This window comes from Doryrhamphus excisus, chromosome 23 (assembly GCF_030265055.1).
Source record: "Doryrhamphus excisus isolate RoL2022-K1 chromosome 23, RoL_Dexc_1.0, whole genome shotgun sequence".
NCBI lineage: Eukaryota > Metazoa > Chordata > Actinopteri > Syngnathiformes > Syngnathidae > Doryrhamphus > Doryrhamphus excisus.
This window is the reverse complement of record NC_080488.1, coordinates 11,474,844-11,500,563: the sequence shown is the minus strand read 5'-3', so window position 1 is coordinate 11,500,563 and position 25,720 is coordinate 11,474,844. Positions and strand designations below refer to the sequence as shown.

Genomic DNA, 25,720 nt, shown 5'->3' with positions numbered 1-25,720 from the left:
TTTGCAACTTTGCAGAAAAGCGATGTAAATGTCATTCAGTCATTCATACTGTATTACTGTAAGGTATATTAAGGGAACCTCATTTTGGCTGTAGAATTACAAAAGTGTGCACACTCCACACAACCATCCTTTCCTCATCACGCCTCCTCATCACGGCTGTATGACTCTAGATTCCAATTGCGAGTGTTGGGGCCAAAGGTCAAGAGCCATAAAACAAAGAGCGTGTAAGACAAAGACGGAGAGGCTGATTAGCAGCAAGGACAAGTCCATTGTAAGGGGCTGTTGAGATGGGATATTGCAGTTAAGAGGGGAGAACTAGGTAAGGGCTGTTGCCACAGAGTCATCACTGGAGTGGCATTAGACTTAGGTAACAAAGATGCGGGGCCACTGAGGAACAAGAAAAGCAATTCAGATGAGAGGAAGTACAGAGAAAATGAAGTACGGGAGCATAATAGTGGAAAGGCTGACTATGGAAGGACTTGTCACCTCTTTCAGAACACTCATTTGGTAGGCTGTTCCGCTCCGCTGCATAATAATAAACACAGGCAGCTGTTGTTGCAACACTAAATGTTATATATAATGTCAACTGCAGTCTATTCTTCTGAAACACATCATTTTTACCGTTTTGTAAATACCACAAAAGCTTCAAATCAAACACTGCATGGAGGAAATATACACTGACATGTAAGTAACCCAACTTCCTGCCACAGTCCAAAAACATGAAAGTGTAACGTACAAACAACTTGACGAATACTGGACGCTCGACGAAACCTTGAGTGTAACCGACTCCCTGACTAAACAGAGCTTTGAATTTTGCTGACACATGCTTCAAAACAAACTTGTGATGTAAATGAATGTCCCTTTTTAACCATTTTTAGTCACAAACGGTCTGATGTAAACATTGATGATTGCATGTATGTGCCTGCCTTGCCAACTCTATATTTTCTTCCATTTTCACTGCAGTCCAGTGAGTGTTATGGCCATATGTCGCTTTACTTTAATAGTCAATCAAATTTTAACTGGACTATTTTCCATCAACACAAGCGTCACTGTTTCTGTGAAAGTTCAATGCTTTGGTCAACTTTGCCAAGTAAACAGTACATTTTGCCATCATTTCAAAGTTAAAGAGTTAAAGGTAAGCGACTTAATGTATGTTGTCTTAAACGAATACAAAATGAGTACATAATCACCATCCACCAGTACAAGCCTGGAGTTTTTTTTTTTTTGTTTTTTTTCAGAGAGATGCACTGCACAAATATGCACATTATCACTCAGTAAGGTCATCAAATATTACCTTTATGGATACTCACATAGTATCAGCATTTTGGAGCAAAAATTCAAGTACCGTCAAAGTGGAATAGGCCGCCACTTGTACTGACATGCAAAAACTGTGGGATTTGTAAATGTTTATTATCTTTGAAATTAAATCATAGGCCATTTTTCCAAATTTTATATCCCTTTGATGGGTTTGAAAATTCTGTAAGAACACCAGTTCTATAGAATTGGTCTCTTTATTTTATATTGTAAGATGAATTTGTACATCAACAAATTGGTATGCTTTTATCATATATTGTTTTTGAATCAAATATTAAACCATATACATGTAGACGTATATTAAGTTGTTTACCACAAATAAATCTCTACTTATTCTAGATAAAAACCTTTCAATGTCAAACTCAAACGTCTCCGGTCTATAGGAAACATAATTAAATTTTACCTCACTCTTCCAATACTTTGGGAGGGAACCGTGTTTAATGTCTAATGGGCTATTATAAACTCAGGCATAAGGGTCCAGGTTAAAAAAAAAAAAAAAACAACAACAACAGATAGAATGGATAAATATATCATCCGTGTGTCTTATTTCTGTTTGTGGCTAATGGCTTCCACTGGCAGAAGCAGACAATTCATGGAGTTTGCGGATGAACTCAACCCATGAAATTAAATATACAAGCCAGTTTGTTTGAGCTACTTTTCCTTCAGTGTCAAAATGAGTCCTCACAACTTATTTCACACCCATTTGTTAATGAGCTAATCCTGCAGCGCTGAATTCTTTACACATATGAAAACTGGAGTTGGAAAAAAAAGGCATATTTTAAGATGAATGGCTCATAGCCACATTGATGTGAGGAATCTGTGCATGTCCATGTCTGGTCTCGTCACAGGCTGACAGTTCAATTAGTGTGAACTAAATGCCACATGACGTTTCCCTCATGGCCCTGGTAATCGTCAGTGTTTTGCTTTGAAGAACTCACATTGTGTGAGTCAAGAGTGAAACCAACAGCGGCTTGAGTTAGCAAGATGATGAAATGTATATTCGGGTTCCAGCAAAAAGACATCAAATTACTTCATATTTCCAAATGATGCCTTTGCTTCTGCATCAGAGAGATTGCGGAAATGGATGGAGTTTTAAGTAGGCGTCCCTCGTCGTTCTGTGATTGGCTTGTGAGCAGATTTGTATGCGCATACATCCATGCATGCATGCATGGAACAGCAGGTACATTTGCACTTTGACGTGGGCTTTTTTCTGTGGTGCATGTCTTGGTCATGGCAGCTAATTGGAATTTGTAACTTTGCATTTGTTGGAGGAGTTAGCAAGCTTGTGTCAAGTGCCTTCTCTGGGTGTTGCCAATCAACAGAAGGTAGATAGACACTGAAGATGTTTGAAGTCTTCAGAAGTTCTCTCCCTTGATCTGCAATGCTTGCAGACAGCCTCTGACTGCCACCGTTGCATAGTTACTTTGCGGTTCAACGCTTTGCTTTTGTTTGATGTTCCCAAGATGTCACAGAAGAAAACTCGGCGGTGATTTATTTCATTTACTTTGTTCTTTGCTTCAGTGAGTTGATGCTAGTTTCATAGGTACTTTTAAAGTAAAAATGAAAGCCATATAGGAGTACAACACCAATGGAACATTATGATTGGTCCGAGTGAGGTGAATATTTTCTGAAACATTTTATTGACACTCTTGCGAGACAATTAATGTCCTAAACGGTTAGGTGTTGGTTGGTTCAGTTTAACAGTCATGGATTGTTTTCCCAGTAAACACTTTTATGAGTGGGAGGGGGGAATCCGGTATCCTCCCATAGCCTTTGTTGTTTAAAAGGCCCATATGGATCGTGAATCGGCAGCGGCTTTCAAAGCATCATTAGTCATGCATAAAAGACTGTGTTAGCACTTTAATACCAGCCTTGGGCTCAAGTTCTGAAGATCTCTCATAATTGCCCACCTCTGCCACAATCCATGCGGTTGTGTGCTGAATGTGTGTGTGTGTGTGTGTGTACGTTTTCTCTCTGTTCTTTGTGTATCTACTAATTGTCTGCTGCCTTGATGGACAGTAATAAGCACATTAAATGAATGATAACTCTGATATTGCTATTAAAGGCGAGTCGGACACACCCCATACACATACACTGAATTTTAATGTTTTTTTTTTTTCATCTGTTCTTCTCCCTTTGCCTCTGATTGGGTCTGTACGTGTGCGTAGCGGTCCACCTGTTAGGTCTGACCTGGCATCTGCGGCATGGCGAGAGCCAGCTGTATGAGAACGGTGTGAGCTCGGCGGACCATCAGCAGGAGGATCGCAAAACTAGACCTACCAGCTCCATCCACCTGCTGGATACACTCAACCCTGAGAACACGCACGGCAGTGACAGAGGTGAGCAAACCACCTACAGTAACCGCTGAAAAGGCAGATGTTCCACGCTGTCAGCTATTGACAGGCCTTGACTGCTTGTAGCCTTGAAACATATGTAAGAAAAAAATGAGTAAATGTCCAATATACAGTGGAACCTTAGTTAGCATCATTAATCCGACTCTAACCAAAACAAACCCTTTTAATCAACTTTTTCCGTAAGAAATAATACAATCAATTCGTTCCAGAAAACCATATTATTTAACAAAAAAAAACATGTATTCATAGTTTTACAATGGCAATTTTACATACAGAAAATAATAGAAAATGATATGTATATGCATGTAAATGATCAATGAAAGTGTATTGAATATGTGATTCATCAACATCGAAATAAACTTTGTCTTTTGCTGGTTATTTTTAACATTACTCACCTCAAGTCTCAATATCACGGCTGCAAAATAACCCAACATGGAGCCAAAGAATGAGCCAGCATTTGATTGGGAAGTTGAGTTGAGTTCATGGTACAACACAAAAGTGTCACAGAAAGTAAAAGTAACCTTAAATATTCATTTATCCCTTTCATTCACCATTTATATTTATTTAGGATTGTTTATGCATTCTAATCTACAATTCTAAAACTGTAAAAATGTGTTTTGTGTTATCATGTTTGAGACTTCTTAACTGTACTAGTTAGAAAGGAACTTCAGCACAATAAATACACATAACCAGGGCGTACACTAACTGAGGTTCCACTGTAAAATAAGCACTTTTAAGTGTTGTTCCACAATGACGTGGTGTGGTTTTCTGTAAAATCTTTTTTTTTTTTCCTTGTTACTAAACCTTGGCTTGCATACACAACATGCCTTGCTCAGCGCATGTTCCAATAAGCGATATCACTTCAGAAATCAGTCTCGAACTGATGAGCTATTTTGTAGAAAGGCAAGATAATTGGTTAATCATGTTCCCTCTTTGCCGCTACGTGACTGGAATAGACTCTCTCCAGCCATTCTCAACTAGCCAGAAGAATTGCTAATGCCCATTTAACGTCATGATATGGTACATTAATTGTGAGTGTGCGGGTCATGGTGTCACGTAGGACACAACAACCTTCATGGTTGGCTGATGGATATTGCATAGATGTTGTCGGAGCTCATGTTCGGCACTTAGACGGAGAAGGTTTAAGCTAAACTGCAACACACTTCAATTTAGGCAACCTGAGACATCCCTAAAGCGACGGTTCTTGATGAATCCTCACATTCGGAGGATTAAGGGTCTCATCGGTAGTTAAAGCCGAGATAATAGAGCACACAGGGGTCATTGAATTCGCTTCTGACTCATGCATCACAACAATCTATTGTTTCAACTTCTATTGATTTATGTGCTTGATGAAAACTGGGAAATCAAAATGGGCAAAGCTAAGCCGGGGGCTTGGATTAATTCACTATCATCTGAGGTATTCCCTAGACAGAAGAGGGCCGGAGAGATTAGAGATGGGGCTGTAATCCAGTGCGGCAGATTATCACGTTCATCCTGCTGTACCCATCACCTCTCACACCCAGAAAACACACAATCCCCGAGATTACACCGCAAAGGCTGGTGAGGAAACTGCAAGTGCCAAAAGGATAAAGACATGACAGCAGAGAGACGTGAGGCAGAGGAGGTGGGAAGCAGACACAAATGATTGATGGATAGCAATTTACTTGATGGATGGCTAACATATGCACCACTTGCATAAATGTGATGAATATGAGCAATTACATTGAAATAATGTCTTTATAAATACGTGTTTATTTGCCACCAAATGTACATTTAACTTAAAGCAAAAGTGCCATTCTATTTTACTTGGATGAATAAATAAAAATAAAATTAATTACAGTCATTTTCTTCACGCTACAATGTAGCCGTGGGAGTATATTAATAGAATATTCAGTGAGACTCGGCAGAATGATGGAGCGGTAATAATCATCCCGTCCTGTTTCGATGCATACTGAAAATGACGTCGACCTAAACGGTTGAAACCACACTGAAACATTGAGTAGCTATCAGTGCATCATTTTGGTGCTAAATTAATAGTTGCGATTTTAGCGTCGACTTTGACGACAACTACCTCTTGACTGGAACAGGTTATTGATGGCCACAACTACGGCAAAATAACATCCGCACACATCCTCTATCTCCCTTCCCATGCGATCAAGACTCATTTTCAACACAACTCACATATCTTCCGAGTTGCTCCACTATTAATTTAGTGATGCTGAATGACGATTAATCTGAAAGCTTTCTAGATCTTCTAGATTCTGCACCTCGTTCTGCAGTGTTTTTGTGGACTTCCTGCTTCCAACCCAAATGGTTTATTTAATTTACTCCACCCTCAGGAATCTCTATACACCCACTCTGCTGTGATTGGTCCCACTCCCAAGCGCTCCCGAGGACCTCTGGATGCATACGTCCGCGTTCACTAAGTGCAGGCAATCTGCAGACCTCAAACCTCATTATCTGTCACTTTGGCATCGTTTAATATAAGATATGCCTTTATAAGTCCCACAATGGGAAATTTCACAAGATAATAACATGAGAATACAATATTATAACAACATTTATAGGTCAAAAAGTGGAAAAAAAAGCATAGTAGGTCCTCTTTAATGCCCATATTATCCTTGGGCTCATATAATCGTGACTCTAGTGAGAACAAGCAATAAATAAAATGCATGTATGGATTTTCGGGATACACTAACTTCTACAACTGAACGTCTGACATGATGGCAGCGCTGCAGGAATATCAGCAAATACATTCGGTGGAGTCCTGCATGGATTAGAAGCAGCGTGAAGCATTCATGCATTAGTAGATTGTAACTGACATGTTGTGTCATGTGTATACGCATTGTTTTTCTATTCTGTGGTCTCCTGTGGTTTCCACAGATCACCAGGAGCCGTTCATCATCTCTTAAACATAAAAGTATGTCTAATTATCATTAAATTAATTTCCACTCACCCCGTGATAATCAGGTTCAGGCAGCTGAGCATGATGTGTGTGACAGTGCACATAATTTTTAATATTTCTTTATCTGACATGCTCATATGCAAATTTGAGAATGTTTTAGCTTTTACGAATACTATTTCACTCACTGGGGTGTGTCAGATGTACTAATGGCATGGAATGACACAAAGTGACGTTCAATGGGAAGATATTTCCTTATCAAGTGAAGTTAATGACATGTGGAGCTTGAGGAATGCCACCTGAGCCAATGCACTGGTAGCTTGCTAGTCTGGAAGGAGAGTCAATGCCAAATTCTTCTTTTTTACTCTCATGTGGTTGGAAATGGAGTGCAGACTGGAAAGTGACAGAGAGGAGGGCTCTTAAAGAGCACATCAATATTCCTTGCAGAGAGAAATTAGAGGGGAGTGTGAGCGGTGTGTAAGAAAACGTGTACATATTGTCTGTATGTGGGAACAGGAAATGTGTGTATCGGTGAGAGAGGGAAATGGTGGTGCAAATGCTGATGGACGAGTCCATGTTACGCTGATCTCATTGATTTTCTCACGCTGGGATACATTCTCAGGATGTAACTGCTACACACACATGCACACACACACACACATGCACATAGCCACGCTAGTATTTAGTGAAAGCCATGCCTCAAGTTGAGAAAGCTTTAGAGCAGCAACATGTCTGTTTGCTACTCACCCTGCATTCTAATCAAAATACTGCCTGAGAAATTCAACATTGATTCAAGGCACCTTTTAAAGAACTTGGGATTGGTACCAGTAGCGGTACTCTTAAAGGCACCAACAGAATTTGGTTTATGAAAAAAAATATTTATTAACTATCACTATATCGTGGTTGAAAATGGCCAGTTATTAATCAAAAATATTGAACTCGCATGTAGCATTCTGGTCACGAGGTGGGAATAATGTTACATTGATGAGACCTTAATACTGCATGGAAGTAAGCCATGGCAGTTCTCCTCCCATTCAGTGTGTAAATGGTATGACCTTTACTTCTTACTTCGGCGTTGTTCCGCACATCAGTTGAAGACTAACTAGTTAGATCAGTAGCGTTCTATATGCTATGAACGGTGGCCATATCCCGTAGTTTTGCACAATGTGGTGTGACAATGTGACTATAGGGGTGTTATTTAATGTCTACAGGGCTCTAATAATGAAAAAATACATATTTCTAACTATGAATAGTTGCAATTAACCACAATATACAAGGAACGAATACAGTGTAGAAGTGAAGTAGTAACTGTTTAGTGGTTGCCTGTTGCCTATTTGTAAAAAAACAATAATAAAATATGTATGCATACTGTATATAAGCAAACATTACAAATTATCGACCTAAAGGAAGTATTTTCAAGCATAAAAAAAGCTAAATGAACTAAAAGACAAATAATTCATAAGACACATTTAAAGACGTGATGTGCAGTATACTACACTGGTCACTGGGTGTCAATAATGTTATGTTGATGGCCATGGAATAGCCACCGCAGGATGTATGTTGTCTAGAAAAACAACAAGCGTGAATGTGTGCATCTATGTTGTCTTGTTTATGTGTAATATGTTTTATTTTCGGTTATAAATATTATACTGACAAATAAGAGTTTAAAGGTAACTGTAGGGGTGTTATTTCATGTCTAGAGGGCTCTAATAAAGTTTAAAAGCTAATATAGAAGGTCATGAATAGGTTTTCTTTCCCAACAACAAAAATATTCCATTTATAAAAAGCAATCCCATTTCACTAAAATTAATTTATCACAGTTGTGTCTGGAACCAATTAACTGTGATATATAGACCAGGCATTACTGTTTTGTAGATTTCATTTTCCTCGCAAAAGCTATACATCTATGCATGTATTTTACTCGGCAGCCTTTGGTCCGATGATAAAAAAAAATGCTAGTGTGAATGCTAAATTGGCCTGGACCAGAAGCGTGACTAGAAAAAAAACAGTTTTCATCTGGATCAGAGGAAAAACAAACTGCAAGTGTGAACATGGTCAAAGACATAACGCAAATTAGCAACCACTGACTTGTCTTTTTTTGTTTGAGGTCATGTCTTTGGCGACTAACAAATGTATATTTATTACTGGTGATTTGTTTTTTAATGAAAATAAGACTTTACGATTGTGTGTGTGTGTGTGTGGCAGGGGCCGAATGAATGGTTTCAATTACTCTTATCATGAGTTAATGAGAAATATTGACATATAAAATGATATAAATCATATAAAAATTATTAAATATTGTCTCCATAAATTTCTTACTAAATAATGTATTCCTCTTATCCACTTTCTGCGTTTCTGCGTAAAATATTACACCTCTTACATTCAGAGATTAAAAATCATGTGCATGTAAATTATGCAATGCTTCAACATTTTCTGAAGTCTTCAATCTTTCCCTGCCCTTCCTGTCTTTTTTGACAGAGTGAAGCACCTAAGAGCGATTGCTCATTAGAGAGGGCAGCAAAGGATCCAGGTGGGAGAATGTCAAGATGCAGACATACTGGCTGGAATAGCAGGCTTGAATAGAAGCTTGTAGTGCCAATTCCATCTACTTTCGCTTTTCTATTTTCTTTTATCAAGGAATGTTTTGATTGCAGGGTCTACTTATTACTCTGTGTATTCGTATGCTCACAGAATTTAATTTGCAGTTAATCAAACATATTTTTGAGACTAACCAAAACACATTATAATCACATTAACTGATTTATTTCCTCTTTCTAAATTCACTAAAATACCCATGTAAGGCATTCAGAAAACACATTCAAATATGCTGTCTGGCCACTAGTTGGCAGCGTTGTTACTGTAATGTTCTGTGAGACACAAACTCCAGACTTGATCAGACTTGATCAGGACCATGAACAGGAAAAACAGAAGAAAAAAGTGCACCGTTGTTGCTTCAGTAACCCACTGCAAGCTAAAATTCAGCTCACTTCCTGTCCACCCTCCACTCAGCGCCCCTAAGGAACACATTTATAGTGACACACAGTCTTACTTGTGTAAATTTACGAGCCTAAAGACGCCTGTCTGGATGTTATTTCATTTCTACATGGATCTAATGTTAAAAAAACATATTTAGAAGGTTGTAAATGAGTTTTCTATGCTCTAACTGCATAATTATTCAATTTATTAATTAGGAATCCTACTTCACAGTCCGATCTGAGACCAATTAATCGCGATACACGAGGGACGACTGTAATACTGAGTAATAAACAAATGCAATTTATATGACCATCCATCCAAGGACTGGTGGCCAGCCAATCACAGGGCACATATAGACAAACAACCATTCACACTCACATTCATACCTATGGACAATTTGGAGTGGCCAATTAACCTAGCATGTTTTTGGAATGTGGGAGGAAACCGGAGTATCCGGAAGAAACCCACGCATGCACGAGGATAACATGCAAACTCCACACAGAGATCAAAACCCGGTGTCCTAGATGACCACTCGTCCACCGTGCAGCCATAAATCCAAACAGTCAAGGGATAAATACATTTGAAGACAGGCAGACTTGTCAGCCGCGGACATAACCGGAGGCCTCGATGGCGGACGGTGAGGAAGAGAGCGTAATGGAGGAGCTGCAGGCCAAGAGCATTATCTTCTCCTGACTGACTGACACTCATTAGGCTGCACGGTGGCGAGAGGTGGCTGAAAGCTTATTAAGCCACCTGCTCAAAAAGACCTTAATTGAATCCAGGTAATTATAGAGACCTTAACCGTTGGGATATTTTTATTCATCCTGGGGCAATTTCACTTGCATTTGGAACACTATTAATGTTGTCTGCACCAATGTGTGGAAGAGTTACACTCAGGGCTCAAATATGTTCTATCACACACACACACACACACACACACACACACACACACACACAATTCCAATCCCTCCAGACATGTCTTGTCACCAAGACTCTGGCCGAACTTTTTCTCCATTCTTTGCTTTATTAGAATCTGAGGGATAATAACATCCATTGCAAAGACAGTTTGCTTCCTTTGAAAAAATGATTACATGTGTAATTGTTTTATACCCGAATAACCCATAGGCAAGAAAAAATAATTAAACCTTGTATCCCTCGTCCTAATGTAGCCCACAGTCATTAGCTGGCCAGGTATGCACACAATAGGCACTCAAAATACTGAATGCAGAGGCTGAGCTTCAAGACCTTGCAACCTGACCTTTTTGTGTTTTTGTCAAAAAACCATGACATGTACTGCGTGTTTAATTAGTTGGTGTAGAATCATTTAAGCTTTTTTTTTCTTGTCCATCATGTCTTTTGGTTGATCAAGGACACATATCGGTATTAGTTTCATTCTTAGCATGAATAGACTGTAAGAAAAATCATTTTATCGTTGAACAGCACTCGGTGCTAACAATTATGAATAGAATTAAAAGGATAACATTTTATTTTATGGCCTCCAACAAATGATAAAAGCACACTGTAGGTGCTGTTCCTTACTTTTAGATTTTTATTTACCATGTAACTTATAGTGAGTGCATTTTCAACAAGTTTGTCTTTTCTTTCCCCAAAGATGTAACACAACCTCACTAGCTTACTTTTACTAACATTATACAATAAGAAAAATCATTTGTTGTTTTACAAGGTATTGTTAAATAATGATATCGTGGTAAGATGCTAATGGGATGCTAAAGTCAAAGTCAATATTGGCAGATGTTAAGAGTGCCGTTGCCTCCACATTCATACCTATGGAATGTGGGAAGAAATGATACAAATATAAGGCATTCAGAACATGCATTCAAAGACGTTGTGATGATACGCGCTATCCTACAGTGGTGGTTCGGTGTCAGTAAACAGAAGCACCATACTTGATCGCCAAAACAATAGGATTTTATTGCAGGTTTCAGTGCTCTCAACACAGGCACAGTAATCCCTAACAGGAGCCACTATTGCAGCTGTAACCCGAGCAAAAATGTAATTCTTATCCTCACGAGGGTTGTGGCCATGCCGGAGCTTATTATGTTATTGTGTGGTTATTGAAATTGATGATTGTTGTATTCAATCTCAACACAGGTAAAAACATTGCCATTCAATTTATTTCTGTCATAAGCATATGTAAATTGGGGTTGCCATAGAAAATCCCACGAGAGTGCCACGTCGGGTTGGCACATTGATTGACAGACAAAATCTCATCTCTTCTATTTTGCTTTCTGCCGGACTCAAATAACGTGTCTATCCTGTCTCGTTTCGAACGGAGCAATTGTACAATTTTCAGCTGCTGAGAGAGATGCAAGGAGGGTTTTTCCTCTTTCTTGCATCAGCAGCTGTAACCTGACGCTGCCAGCTTCTCTTTGGACATGCTACTTTCTTCTTGGCTCATTCCTTTGCCCATCATTTTCTTCCTCCTCCCACTAAACCTCCCCCCTTCCACACTGCTTTACACACTAGCCATGCTTGCAGATGCCCTGAGCACTGGTCTCTGTCCTCGCATTGCATCAGACTTGCAGAGCTGCGGTACAATAATTAGCATCAGAAGAACCTGGCTGCTCATCTCGCTGCCAGTCAGCTCGCCTGCCGTGCTGCCTGCGCTCATGTCCGCCTTGTCCGTGTTCTGCCAACTGCCATGGCCGATTCATGTCGGATTTATCTAGAGTTGAATAAAAGGACGCTGTCCTCGGGACATCCATCTCTCTGCTGGCCTTTCTTTTTTTGTGGTGAGCCACAAGAGTAAGGATTAGCATTAAGTGGAATAGACTGCTGAGGTATACTCAGCAGGAATGCATAAAAGCATACTTTAGTTCCACCAAGCTGCTTATATCCTACTACTATAATTGGAGAGCATTTTGTGTGTTTTTCTCTCTGTCCAATCACAACCAAACCAAAGGACCATGAGCTTTTGGACAGGGATTGTTTTGCATGGATACTCAAATTGCCTCTGCTTTTAAAATAGACTTTGTGTGGTAGTCCTCAGAGGGTTTTTTTATTTTAAGAATATCCCAGTTGAATTCTTTGTTCCCAATGAATTTTATTTGGGAATACAGAGCTGTTATCTCTCAGATTCACATGTGTTCTTTGTGGTAGCCACACAGCCTGCATTGGTATGTTTGATTCTTTTTGTTGTGTGTTGTTTTATTGTTATTATCGGTTGTATTGTATCCCATCAGAATGACCCTAGATAGACTGTGGATTTATAATAATCATTTATTGGCCTCAGATCACATACATGTCACATACAGTCATTGAAATGTAAACATCCACTTTTTTTAGTAATTGCATATCGTTGTCCAATTTTTATAATTGTATTCCATTTTTCTAACAGATTCAATATGCTGAATAAAAGTTAACAACTTTTATGGTACATATTCATACAGCACCATAAACAACTGAAGCATGCCCAGTGGGATACGCTGTTATGCAGGTAATGCATTTGTGGTTTTGCGAGAGTTTTTGTCGACAAGAAGCAGGGGTTTGAATGGAGTCAGCATGCAATTGCCATTGTTGAGCACAGAATTGCCCCCGAGCTATAAATCTGAAGGGAAAACAAAGTTAAGGGAGCCCTGTGGTTGTTATAATTGAGCCTGAGGGGAACAATGATATGTGGCACGAATACAGGCTAATGCAAAGCCATCCAACTGACATCGAGTCAATATCTTGATGTCTTATCATTGGGCAATGGGGAATAACCATTTGAAATGATCACCTATAGCCCATAAGTGTCTGTGCAAGATTTCTTGCGAGAATAATCAGTGTGAATGCAAAAAAAAAAGAAAAAAAAAAAACAAGCACTGATGGTGTAATCAGACACTTTGCCAGCTCTCTCTTGCCGCCATATTATTTGACAACACATGTGATGTATGACAGCTAGCCTGTGGGTGTGCACGGTGCCACTATAATGGAGTGGTAAAGCTACGACCATTATAGATAGAGAGTGAGCACACTCGTCCATGAATCTGCCCCTAACTGTTCATCTGCCTTTGTGGCCGTAACGATCGGCGGGCCCCCCTCTGTCACCGTATTTCCTCCATCTTCTTTTCGAAGCTCAGATATATCTCCCCATAAAGGCAGACACAAAGAGGGCTGAAGAGGTTTGCCTGCTCCCCGACACAAAAGACTAAGGCCTGGTGGTAGATAAAGGCTTATGGAGAGGCAAAGAGCTGATGGCCACAAGACTTTTGGAAATGCCTATTTTCCTTGCACACAAAGACATGTTCTCACTCAAGACATTATCTGTCTGCCATGACGCTATTTGTGAATGCACGCGTATGTGTATTCACCCCTCGCTCTAACTCTCTTTGCACACGATTTCTTTCTTCTTAGAAGGTTAATATCTCACATGACAAAGCCCCGCGAGGCAGCTCATTGATGAAACACTTATTTAAAAAAAAAAAAAAGCCTATCCAATGCAATGCCATGCAGGAATGTTGAAAATATTACATTCGGACAAACTTTTGCAAAGTATATTGAGTGGAAATTTTACCTTGACATGTTGATGGGGCCAAGCAGACCGGTCAGATTCACCTGATTGGCCGCACCTTGCAAGCACAGCTGATAGGTACCACGTCACAGTTGGCAGCTGACCGTTGAAACATGGTCAAATTTGTACTCAACACACCTTAAAAAGGTTGTTGAAATATAAGAAATTGAACATTCATTCAGTGTGAAGACAAAATGAACCTAATCGAGCTACCGCCATGCAGAGTCTCTTGAAAAGCAGGATTTTAACCCGTGAGATGTCATTCCTGATTCAGCTATTCAGTTCCACTTCATTAGTACAACTGCTGATCCCAGTAATGTTTAAGGACATAGTGTGTATTTAATTGTTCTTCTGATTAGTGATGAGAACACCCCCCTCCCCTTGATACATATACACTATATGACCTTTACATCTGTGCTTTGTATCTGCAGACAAGTGGGTGCGTGGCCGCGCCATCGACCGTGGCGAGGTCGACATCGGGACTCAACAGAGTCAGGCCATTCCACCAGGACTGTTTTGGAGGTTTCATATGACTGTGCATCATCCAACCCACATCAAGTTCAATCTCTCGCTATCACACAATGCTCTTCTGGGGGTGTACGGACGCAGGAACATACCACCTACACACACACAGGTAAGTCTGCGTGACCAGAAGACCTCATGCTTTGTCCGCACAAAACACAAAACACACAAACCCACTATTCATTCATTCATTTTCTACCGCTTATCCTCATGAGGGTTGCGGGGGGTGCTGGAGCCTATCCCAGCTGTCTTCAGGCGAAAGGCGGGGTACACCCTCGACTGGTGGCCAGCCAATCACAGGGCACATATAGACAAACAACCATTCACACTCACATTCATACCTATGGACAATTTGGAGTGGCCAATTAACCGAGCATGTTTTTGGAATGTGGGAGGAAACCGGAGTCCCCAGGAGAAAACCCACGCATGCACGGGGAGAACATGCAAACTCCACACAGATCTGGCCGAGGCTGGAATTGAACCCGGATCTGCACGCTAACTACACAACCTCCGTGCAGCCACAAACCCACAAATTGTGTAAAAAAAACCACTAAGAAAGTACTAAAGTACTAAAACCATAACTGTTTTTTTGTTGTTTTTTTTTTTGCACAAAACAGAAATAACTAAATCCCAAAAGACATAATACAAAATCCAATTCATCCCGCCCAGATACCCAAAACTATTAACACATTTTGATGAGAATAATTATAGTTTTACATGCATGGAACAATGCAAAATAAATGGATGAATTAAATGGATAAATAAACATTATCACTTTTACTGTTATTGAAAAATGTTGTGGGTGAACACAGCGATGAGTCGAGCGATGGAGGGATGTTTTATCAAAGAGTGGCTGGTTAAAGCTGTATATTTGCCTATTTGAACTTTATTGTAAACTTCAGCTGCAGGTACAATCATCATTTCATACACTGGACCAGCTGACTTTCTGTTATGTGGTCTCCTTTAACCGTTTCATCAGCAACCTGGCCTACCTTTATACTGTAATCCTACTGTAACAGACGCTACCCTCGTACTTTGCTGATGTTCTAATTAACCAGATCTAGAGGCTGATGCATTTTGGTGTGCCCTAACATAATAACAAAATATATTATTAAAATTAATTTCCTCAAACTAATATGGCACCCACCTTCCCACCTTCTGTTGTTACTCTACCCAAGTCTCATTGAACCCATCCATCTGTACTGTTCCACTGTTACCACTTTGGTCTCCTCACACCCGATCTTACAGAACTAAACAACAGGTCCATCATTCGTATAGCCAATAACGTAGCGCAGGATATCACGCACCCATTGAATCAATACCTCATCCCACTACCTTCAGGGTGGAGATACACAACAATTAAGTTCAAGGGGGCCCGTTTGGGGAAAAGCCTGATCCCTTCAGCCATAGCCGCCCTGAATAGGCCTCATGATGTGTCTGCCTGACCTGTTACTGTAATGTTGGTGTTGTTACCTGTCATGTTGATTGTATGTTGTTACGCTTGGTGGCATTGGATGTGGTCTTTGTAATACTCTCCTCATAATGTACTATCTAATCTAATCTTATCTTATCTAACGCTACGGGTGTATACATGTGAAATGTTTCAAGCATAATGTTCACGCTCAAATGTGACACGCTGTTTTTTTCACTCTCCACAGAAAGATCTAATTAGTGGTTTTTGACACTAATGTGACAACCCTTCATTGGGGAATAAGGCACCGTTAGCACATGTCACTTCAATGAGCGTTAAGGATGGAAGAGTATTGCATATAGAGTGCAGCATAACCTTGGTTAACATGCTTCCTGGTTTGCGTATTTTTCAGTGTCAGTCAAAAATGTTCTGTTAGCGCGTACGTTTAATACACTTGGAAAGTTCATCTGTGTTTGTAGCGTATTTTTGTCACAAAATGTCCCTCTTAGCTTAAGTCCTGCAGCTCCTGTATGACATCATCAGCAGTTAACTCTGTAGTTCTTTGCCAATTAACACAGTTATGTCACAAATCTTTTATTATGGTTTATTAATACAGCTGCAAAATAACTTACAATGAAGTCAGTTAAAGTGTCAGCACTTTGATAAGTGAGAGACATGAAATTTACACATAACAAAACATGAAGGTGGTGCAAATCTGTGCTCACATCTCTCACCGCTGCCTCGTAACCATCTTTGTTAAGAAGCAAGTATTGGATCAAAGTAAAAGTGTTATGTTTCTTTGTTCATCATTTGTGTGCATTTTGAATAGTTTTTTGTGTAGGGAGGGGATGCATTTAAAACCCTGGATATTTCAGACTCTGCTCGAGACAATGCGGAATTGTTCTGAACTGAATTGCCGTGTATGAGAACAGTCTCTATTATTTTACCTTTGCCTTTCAAATTCCACACACATTTACTCTGGCTTGAGTGATTAGTTGTTTCTGTTGTCTGATTGTGTTTTCACACTGTGTTTAGTTTGACTTTGTGAAACTGCTGGATGGGAAGGCGCTGCCCAGGTCTTTGAGTGATCCGGTCTCTGGCAAAGCACCTAAAGGTTTGCTGCTGAGCGGCCTTCAAGAGACACGCTTCATCGAGTACATGGACCCTGGCACCTGGCACCTGGCTCTCTACAATGATGGACGTAACCTGGAGCAGGTCTTGCTCCACAGCACTCCCATAGGTAAGGCAGATTTCAGCTCCACAGGCAGCACTATTTGACTTTTTTCTGGTAACACAAACATTTCTGGTGTCCGTCTACTTGTTGCGGAGCGCTGCGCTTTCTTGTCCTCGCTCAGTTTATTTAAACAACAAACTGACAAAAGTGTTTTTTTAAACTCATTGACTTTTTCAGGGAACTATTTTTTTTTTATTATTGCACTTTGGCACGCAGTTTGGTATGGAGTAATGACAAAACTTGCTAGCAGAGCCTGATTGCTATGACACACGCACCCCAGTATAAATTGAAGTTTGTGAATAATGCAACACTACATGGGTGAATATTGACAAGTGGATAATTACCAGAGCAGTGTTGCATTGGGATTACAGGGAATAATGGCGCTGGAACAAAAGAGGTCACAATAACTAGTTGAGAATGGAACATACTGTATAAAATATCTGTCAAATACAGGCATAGCCATATGGTCAAATAGCATAAGGATTTGACATAGATGACTGGTTAAGTGTGAAATGCATCAGGGGAAGGGAATGGGGTGAGGATCACAAATAACACACTTAAGTCTAAATGTATTCATACCCTGGACATTTTTGTTTGTGTATTTTTTTTGTTTGTTTTTTTGGGGGGTGAGGGGGCAAACAATTCCATCTCCAACATTATTCATACCCTTATTCAAGTCTCCCCTAAGAGATAGCAGAAAGACTTCTTGGGGTGCAGCAGCTTGACAAACCAAGACGGCTGTGGAGGCTTGTTCAGGCATCCATTTGTCCAAAATGCACATGGCGGCCGGTGAACGAGTTTGTCAGGATGTGGCTCGTGGCTTTACATTATATTCACACTACAGGAAGATGAGCATATGTCACTATTTTGGCAAGGGGGTCTTGCACAGGGAACAATTAAAGCTAAAATTGCCACTGGCTATGTGCTAACTGTTTCTAGAAGTACGCTGGACATCTCTGGACTGTAAAGCATTTGGGACGATACTTCATCCAGTAGAAGCTATGTTGTGGTCAGGCGAATCAATATTTCAAGTATTTCTGACAAACTCATCATCACCAAGATTTGTCGGCAGAGTGTTGTAACTTTTTCGATGTAACTTCTTCGATGTCCAACAGGGCAAACATGCCTGGAATGTCTTAAAATCCGGACAACATATATGGTAACAATTTTAAATCACATATAAGTTAAGTTGTTTGAGTTTTGTGTTGTGGTTTCATTGTTATGACTGAAAATATAGGCTGCAAACTAATCTAGGTGAAAAGCTCCATAATGTCAAAACATTGTTTGTTCTGAAGTCATCACTTATTGTCATGTTGACAGTTTCTTTTTATGTAATGACTGACGCCACGCAACCAATAAACACAGGTTTTATTCCGGGGTTGTCAAGCAGTTGAAATGTGTAGAGTGAAATGTACCGAGAACACATTTGTTTGGTTTGTATATTCAGAGTGGAATTAGAAACAGTCTCTAATCCAAATATAGTTGAGAGAGATGAGCTTAGAATAGCAGCTGTCAGTCCTCTGAGACTGTTCAAATAATTGTCAAGTGACTCCAATTACCAAGAAAGGATTGGTGGCGTAGTTCATTTTATTGCCCATTTACCCCTCCAATAATGTTTTTAAATAATAAAAAAAACGAAAAACTATCATGTAATGTTTGAAAGAATGAAAAACTGCTGAGCTGTAGAACATTGCATTCTAACATGAGACCCTGCTGTCGCTGAGGCTGGCGCTTTAGAGGAAGATGAGAGAGAAACGAGATGATCTTTGTCGGGAAATTGAGCTTTTGTGTGGCAAATAGTAACTGGATCCAGCTAAGAATATTGAGAATAAATAAGGGGAGCGGCGTACGATTGCTGTGTAAAATAAATAAATAAATAAAATCCATAAACCGTACTGAACATGACAAGAGAGGGAAAAAATATGAGAACAGGAGGAATATGAAAACAATACATGAGGTGAATGCTGATTTACTAAGATATGCTTGTCATAAAAAATATATAAAAATACACGGGTGGTCATAAAACATGCTCGCAAAAGCAATGAGGTATGTGATGACATGCGGTGCAATGCCGTGCAATCATTATACTCATCAATTTCCTGAGATAGATCAAAAGTAAATAAAAGGGACACGGGAACCGCATTTAAAGATGCACGTGTTTGGTCAGCTGATGCTTTGGTCTTCACTCAAAAGACAATAACTTCTTACTTTTATCCCTGCCGTTGCAATCTGCAGGGCATGGATGGACGGGCTTATTCTGAGGAGGACGTTTCAATAATGAGACCGCTACACAGCTTAGTTACCAATCTCCGTTTCATAGTCGGAGATCATTTCACATGTTCAAGTATACCAACTTCATCCCTAATAGTGATTTCTCCACTTCACCACTGACTGTTTTACTTTTCACTTTCACTTTCCTTTTACTCGCTGCCATCTGAAGAGTTTGCCTCACGCTTTGGATGTGAAAAATGAAAAGTTAACTATAAAGAACAAAAGTGACATTGTCCTTTCTCAAGTGTAACGTGACTATGTTTATATAACCACCTCTGTTATCCTTCCATTTTCAATATACATCATAAAATATATATTTATTGATTGAAAAAGCCCGTATTTGTTCTTCTGCTTATTGACTGCAGCCAGTGAGCTAACTCTACATAATGAAAATGTCTGTACATGCTTTTTCTCATGCATCTTTCCATCTCTTATTCTTTTTTTTTTTTATGTACCAAACAAAATATGTTTATAATCATATACATACAGTGAGTTTTCTACAAATCAGGTTATTAAAAACGATGGTTAGCAAATGCTTGGCTATTTCTAGTCAGCTGAGTAGTCAATTCATTTCACATTAAGCCCAAGGGTCATAAAGCATGGCTGGAACTTTAAAGGCTCATAAACTACAATTGGAATGCTTATTTGACCAATCAGACCACTCGGCTGGAAGTACCCGTTTTATAATCGCACTTAGCTGGAATAACTTACGGCATGAATGATTTCCAACTGAAAAGGGTTTAGTAAGTGGGAAGGATAAAGGATGCGCACATGTACACACATACAGTATATGCATTTCATATAGTCAAATAAATACACTGTTCTTCCTGCGCTACCTGCTAATTGCCGAGAGACTTTTATAGCTGAGATATTGACCTGAAAGACGCAGCGCTTATTTCACTGTTACAACCTCACTGATCAGCGCCTCTTGAGCTCTTTCAGAGATCCCTGCATCTTCACAGAAATAAAAGCCCCTCACCGACCTTGCAGATGAGCTTTAGCTCATTGCCTTTGTCAGGTGCCACATCCAATATTACAATTTATAGTTGTGAGTTTATTCTTTTCTTCCGAGAGGATTGAAGACCCACATGTAGAGTTTTTCCTGACTGTGTGGGAGATGATTGGCACGCCTCTCCATCGGTGTGACGGTGACAGGTGATGGAGGTGAAAATGACTTTGGTTTCTATAGCGATGCGCTGCAGTGGAGGATGACGCTGTCGTGCCAGTCTGCCTGTCTCGTTATTAGCATGTGTCACACGCGCCTCGAGGCGAGAGTCACATTACAGTATTTCTTTGTGTGCATGTGTTTCGAAAATGTGTGAGTGCATAAGTGTGTGTGGTCCATGCCAATGAAGGATCTTTCATTCATGGTCGTCAAACACTGGAAGTCAGTGGACGGCAGTGGTTTGACTCTTAGATTGATCCTTGAGCATGGTAGCCGAGCGGGCGGGACAAAGCAGGGTCAAATAAAGGACATCGTCCTTGACACCTATTTTAATTACCGTGTAGATCTTGTCAGGCACAATATCCAGCAGCTACCACCATTTTGCAACTTTGCCGGCGACCTTCAGTTACATTATCTTGAATGGCACTCGGGAGAGCCAAGGTTTATTCATTCATTCAGGACTGAAACTCTGTCAGACTGCCCTCGGATTCTTGGTAACCTCCTTGACTTGCAGTCCCGGTGGTTTCAAACTCCATTTACGGATGATGGAAGCCACTGTGCTCATTGGGACCTTCAAAGAAGCAAAGCTTTTTCTGAACTCTTCCTCAGATTTGTTCCTAGAGACAATCGGGTGTCAGAGGTCTACAGACAGTTCCTTAGACTTCATGCTTGGTTTGTGCTCTGACATTCGCTGTCAACTGTGGCAACTATGGACAAGTGTGTCCTTTCCAAATCATGTGCAATCAACTGAATTTACAAGTTTTAATTAAGCTGAAGAAACATCTCAAGGATGAATTTGAAAGCTCCGATCAAGGTTTTCTGCTCCCGATTCCAAAACTGAAATTATTTTTTCTGATTCCATGACTGCTAATGATGGTGACTTGATCATTTTTGTGTTTCTATAAAATGATCACATCTATGGTTACTTTTGTAACATTTTTGATAATTGTGGAAGGAAAGCATAATTAGCAAATATATGTTTATTTCTGATTTTATATAATAACTTTGGCTATTTTCATTTGGTTAGGAAATATGTTTTCAAGCGTTTGAAATGGGTTGCAGATATGGGTCAGAAGTCCAGCTGTACTTTTACTTTTTCTATTAATTCCATGTAGATGTTTATTTATTTACTGCCTCCATAAGTTACCTTTAAGTTATGTTCTTGAGAAAAATGGTATTTGGATTTACATTCATAATATTATCATCTACATATTTTGTTGCTGTTGTGTATTAAATTTATTTTTTAAGTTGTAGCCCGTGTTCATAAAATAGTTATTAAGGCCATTTGTAATTCCCTTTGTTTTGGTTATTATATGGCTGATTATTTTTAGTTAAGTAATTTGGATAATATATTTTAACTCCTTTTTAATTATGTTATCCATAAACTCTGTGTGTCGTTTTTATGCTGTTTTAATTGTCTGTGATAGTAATTCTTCTCATTGTTTTTTATTACGCTTTTTAATTTATTTTTATATTTTTTATATTTATATTCAGCTTCCTTTGTTCTTGACTTGAGAAACTGTTTTTACTTCTAATCCCTTAGAAGCTTTGCACCTTGTATTTTCTTCCTTTTTCTTGTAGTGGGACGGTGTTTATCATATGTATAATGTGGTAAAAATGGCCAGAAATTCTTCATATGCTTTTTTTTGGGTTTGAGTAAATACCTGTCTATCTTTGCTCTCTTGAGTCCCTCTATGGATGGTATTTTGTAGGTGTCAGGATTTACTTGGGTTTGGGGGTCATATGAACCCTGTACTGTTGTGAAAACAGATAGGTGGTTACTGATGTCGTTTTTTTTATTTTTTAAGGAAATCAGCCAATACTAATCAGTTGCTGAAAAATAGAAACATCAACATGGCTCCCGAATCATTTGATTCTATGAAAACATTTGGACACCCCACTATTAATCCCTTTCCACTACCTGGGTCATTCACAAAGTCACAGTGTGTGTTCTCAATCTCCTTCAAAATGGGTGCTCCTGTAAACAGTTTGGTGATGAAGTGTTGATGCGTGTAAATGTTCTCGCAGCTTGTTTGGAACCTGTAATGTAGCATAATGTGCTTAGTGCTACACAGAGTAAGTGAGTGCTTGGCCAGTCCCCAGAGAGCGATAGCAGCTGGATCAGACTAATCTAATACACCTCCTGTGGGGAGCCATCCATTGCTGATCACATCTCTCATTCAATAACAGAAAGTGATGGCGGTTTGTGAGGATCGCTGTCTATTACTGCACCTATTAATGTATTGAATCGTTTAATGTTTCCTATGTATGTTGATGTGTAGACACGATGGACGGCTGCTCCAAAGGCTGTAATGGAAATGGAGAATGTGTAGCCGGACGTTGCCACTGCTTTGGTGGATTCATGGGTCCTAACTGTGCCAAAGGTAAGCCAAAATCTTTGAACAATTGTAAACAATTTGCAGACCTGGAAACATTTATATTTGTAAATTTGGGGAAAATAATGATCTGAAATCATTTAAAAAAGGGGTAAAATATGAAGGTTGACAGGTAGCAAATAATTAAAAGATACGCCATGCTTACTTTAATAATGTGAATTAAAATCCCAAATAAAAAAATGCTTTTAATCCATTAAATCGCATTTTTCCAACTACATTTATTTTTAAAGCCTGCACATATAATGCTTATTTTCTTAGAGAGGGCTCAGTGTGTTGCAAGGAACAACTGGGGAAAAGAAACTCTGACAGGCATTTTAAACAGTAAGTGCCTTTTAGTCTCCCGTCTGCAGGTTTTTGAGGACTCTTCCACCACATTTATCCCATTAAAAGGAACGTGGTGACTGAAATACCAGCCACCTCTGAGTCACATTAGCCTTAACATATCTCCAGGAAATTTGCTAAGTGAAGTAAACTCTTCTTGAAATAAGTAGACAGCCCAGTCACCGAGGTCTATGCAATATTTTTGAAAATGAGAACATGATTTGGTAACTGTGCAATTTAATGGGCCCTTACGCCACCCATGGGCCACTTCTACGTCCATTATAAGAGGAAATATATGATTTTTCTTTCTTTTAGATGAGTATCATGATGATTATTATTATTATGTTGCAACATACTTATTACACAACATCTACATCTTAATGAACATTCACAGCTGGGAGTTTTGGGTTTGTTTCAAGTAAAAAAGTGTCCAATAATCTCAAACTAAATCACACTGTATTAAATAAGTATATCATTCTGATAATCATTTTTACTCAAACTGCTTCCTGTACTCGGGTCGTTATTTCTCTATATTAAAATTGAGTAAGGTCTGTTTATGTTTTTTTTTCATGCCGAAGATCTGAATCATATCCATCCATCCATTTTCTACCGCTTATCCTCACTTGGGTTGCGGGCATGCTGGAGCCTATCCCAGCTGTCTTCGGGCAATTTGCCTGAATTTGTCACACAATTCCTCTTTTGTTTACCTTTGAGTAAAATATCCAGAAGCATCCCTTCACAGCTCTCCCATCAATGTTTTGTCCACCTATTGTCCATTGGTATGAATATGAGTGTGAATGGTTGTTTGTCTATATGTGCCCTGTGATTGGCTGGCCACCAGTCCAGGGTGTACCCTGCCTCTCTCCTGAAGACAGCTGGGATAGGCTCCAGCACCCCCACGGCCTTTGTGAGGCTAAGCGGTCAAAAATGAATGTTTTATGTGTGTGTTTGTGAGAGCTTTCTTTTTCCAAAATTGTGAAACTTGTATCTGCCTCACCGTGTTGAAGGCAGGTGCTATGATATCATATCCTATGATTTATTTACACTCATCACTTATTCATATGTTCCTCTCATCTTGGCTCATTTGTTTGCATTGTGATATTCACTGTTTGAAAAGTTATGGCAAGAGTTGTAAAAAGAAGTGAAGTATGAATACGTTACAGCAGACTACGGTTGGTTAGATTTACCAAGGATCAAAGAATACAACACATACCTGCACATATAAAACGGAGAGGGCTTTCATTTCAAATTACCCCCCCCCCCCCCCCCTAAAAAAAATGCATTAGTTTGAGATCTCATTTGATCTCCATTGTGAAGTCTTTACTTGCCATGCCTGTCTTCCGTTGCTGCATTGAGGTGATGGTGTGCGTCTGTGGCTGCAACACAACTCCCCATCTCTGCATGAAGAGAGCTCCTCATTTTTTAAAACCCTAATGCTCTCGTACCAAATCTTTCGTTTTCACGATTGTTTTCACGGCCTGTTCAGAGCGAGTGAGGTGACGTTGGGGGGATTTTCTCCAATTCTTGGGTTGCCGTGGTAGCCGGGCTCAGGTGGTGCTTGAGTAAATTGAAACAGCGTGAGTGATAAGCTGGGCTTTGTGTGTGTGTGCGTGAGGAAGAGAGGAAGGCTGTTTGAAGATTTGCTGAATCCTTGCAGCGGCCGATAAGAGCGCGTCGCCCCTCTCACGCTGGGTTACTGCGGTCTGCTTGCTAATATACTGCAGGACTGTGTGTGTGTTTTTACGTGGCTGTAATCTGTGTTTGTCCTGTTACAGATTCGTGCCCTGTGTTGTGCAGCGGCAATGGTGTGTATGAGAAGGGACGCTGTGTGTGCCTGGCTGGGTGGAAGGGGGCCGAGTGTAACGTGGAGGAAGGTCAGTGTATTGACCCCACCTGCTCCAACCACGGCTCCTGTATCCAGGGAATCTGCATATGCAGCCCAGCCTACAAGGGAGTCAACTGTGAGCAAGGTAAGACAGTGACGCTCTCACGGGTAGCAATTTAGTCATTTACGATGTTTGCGTTTATGAGAGGGTCTGTCAACGCAACCAAGGATGATAGATTCAAGGGGCTTGACTGATTTCAGTGGTTTTGGTTTAGTCTCTGCCTAAGCGAATCACACCGAAGGTAAAACTAAACTACAGGTCAATTAAACTCATCAACCCTATGGCTCTATCTGCGGTTCCTACTCAAAGATGACAAGCCAAAAAAAGGAATTGAGTACAGTCGGAAAAACACAACTAATTGACATTCTTCTCCGATTTCAGATCAACATTTGCAATAAAAGCGACTGTTGTAATTGTTACATTAGTTTCAGATCCCAAACCCTCCCCTTCTCTTT

General features: G+C 39.8%; 1 protein-coding gene across 6 annotated transcripts in view; it reads left to right on the top strand.

Annotated features, from left to right (window-relative positions):
- Positions 1 to 25,720, top strand: part of tenm1 (teneurin transmembrane protein 1) — a 165,114-nt gene that overhangs the window by 70,057 nt on the left and 69,337 nt on the right. For 4 of the 6 annotated variants that reach the window (XM_058063855.1, XM_058063854.1, XM_058063858.1 and 1 more), the window contains 5 exons: positions 3,483 to 3,653; positions 14,491 to 14,693; positions 17,028 to 17,232; positions 22,945 to 23,046; positions 25,155 to 25,349. In XM_058063855.1, the coding sequence (XP_057919838.1) occupies positions 3,483 to 3,653; positions 14,491 to 14,693; positions 17,028 to 17,232; positions 22,945 to 23,046; positions 25,155 to 25,349 (876 nt within the window). The remainder of the gene's footprint in view (positions 1 to 3,482; positions 3,654 to 14,490; positions 14,694 to 17,027; positions 17,233 to 22,944; positions 23,047 to 25,154; positions 25,350 to 25,720) is intronic. The other 2 variants (XM_058063859.1, XM_058063856.1) reach the window with 1 other exon arrangement.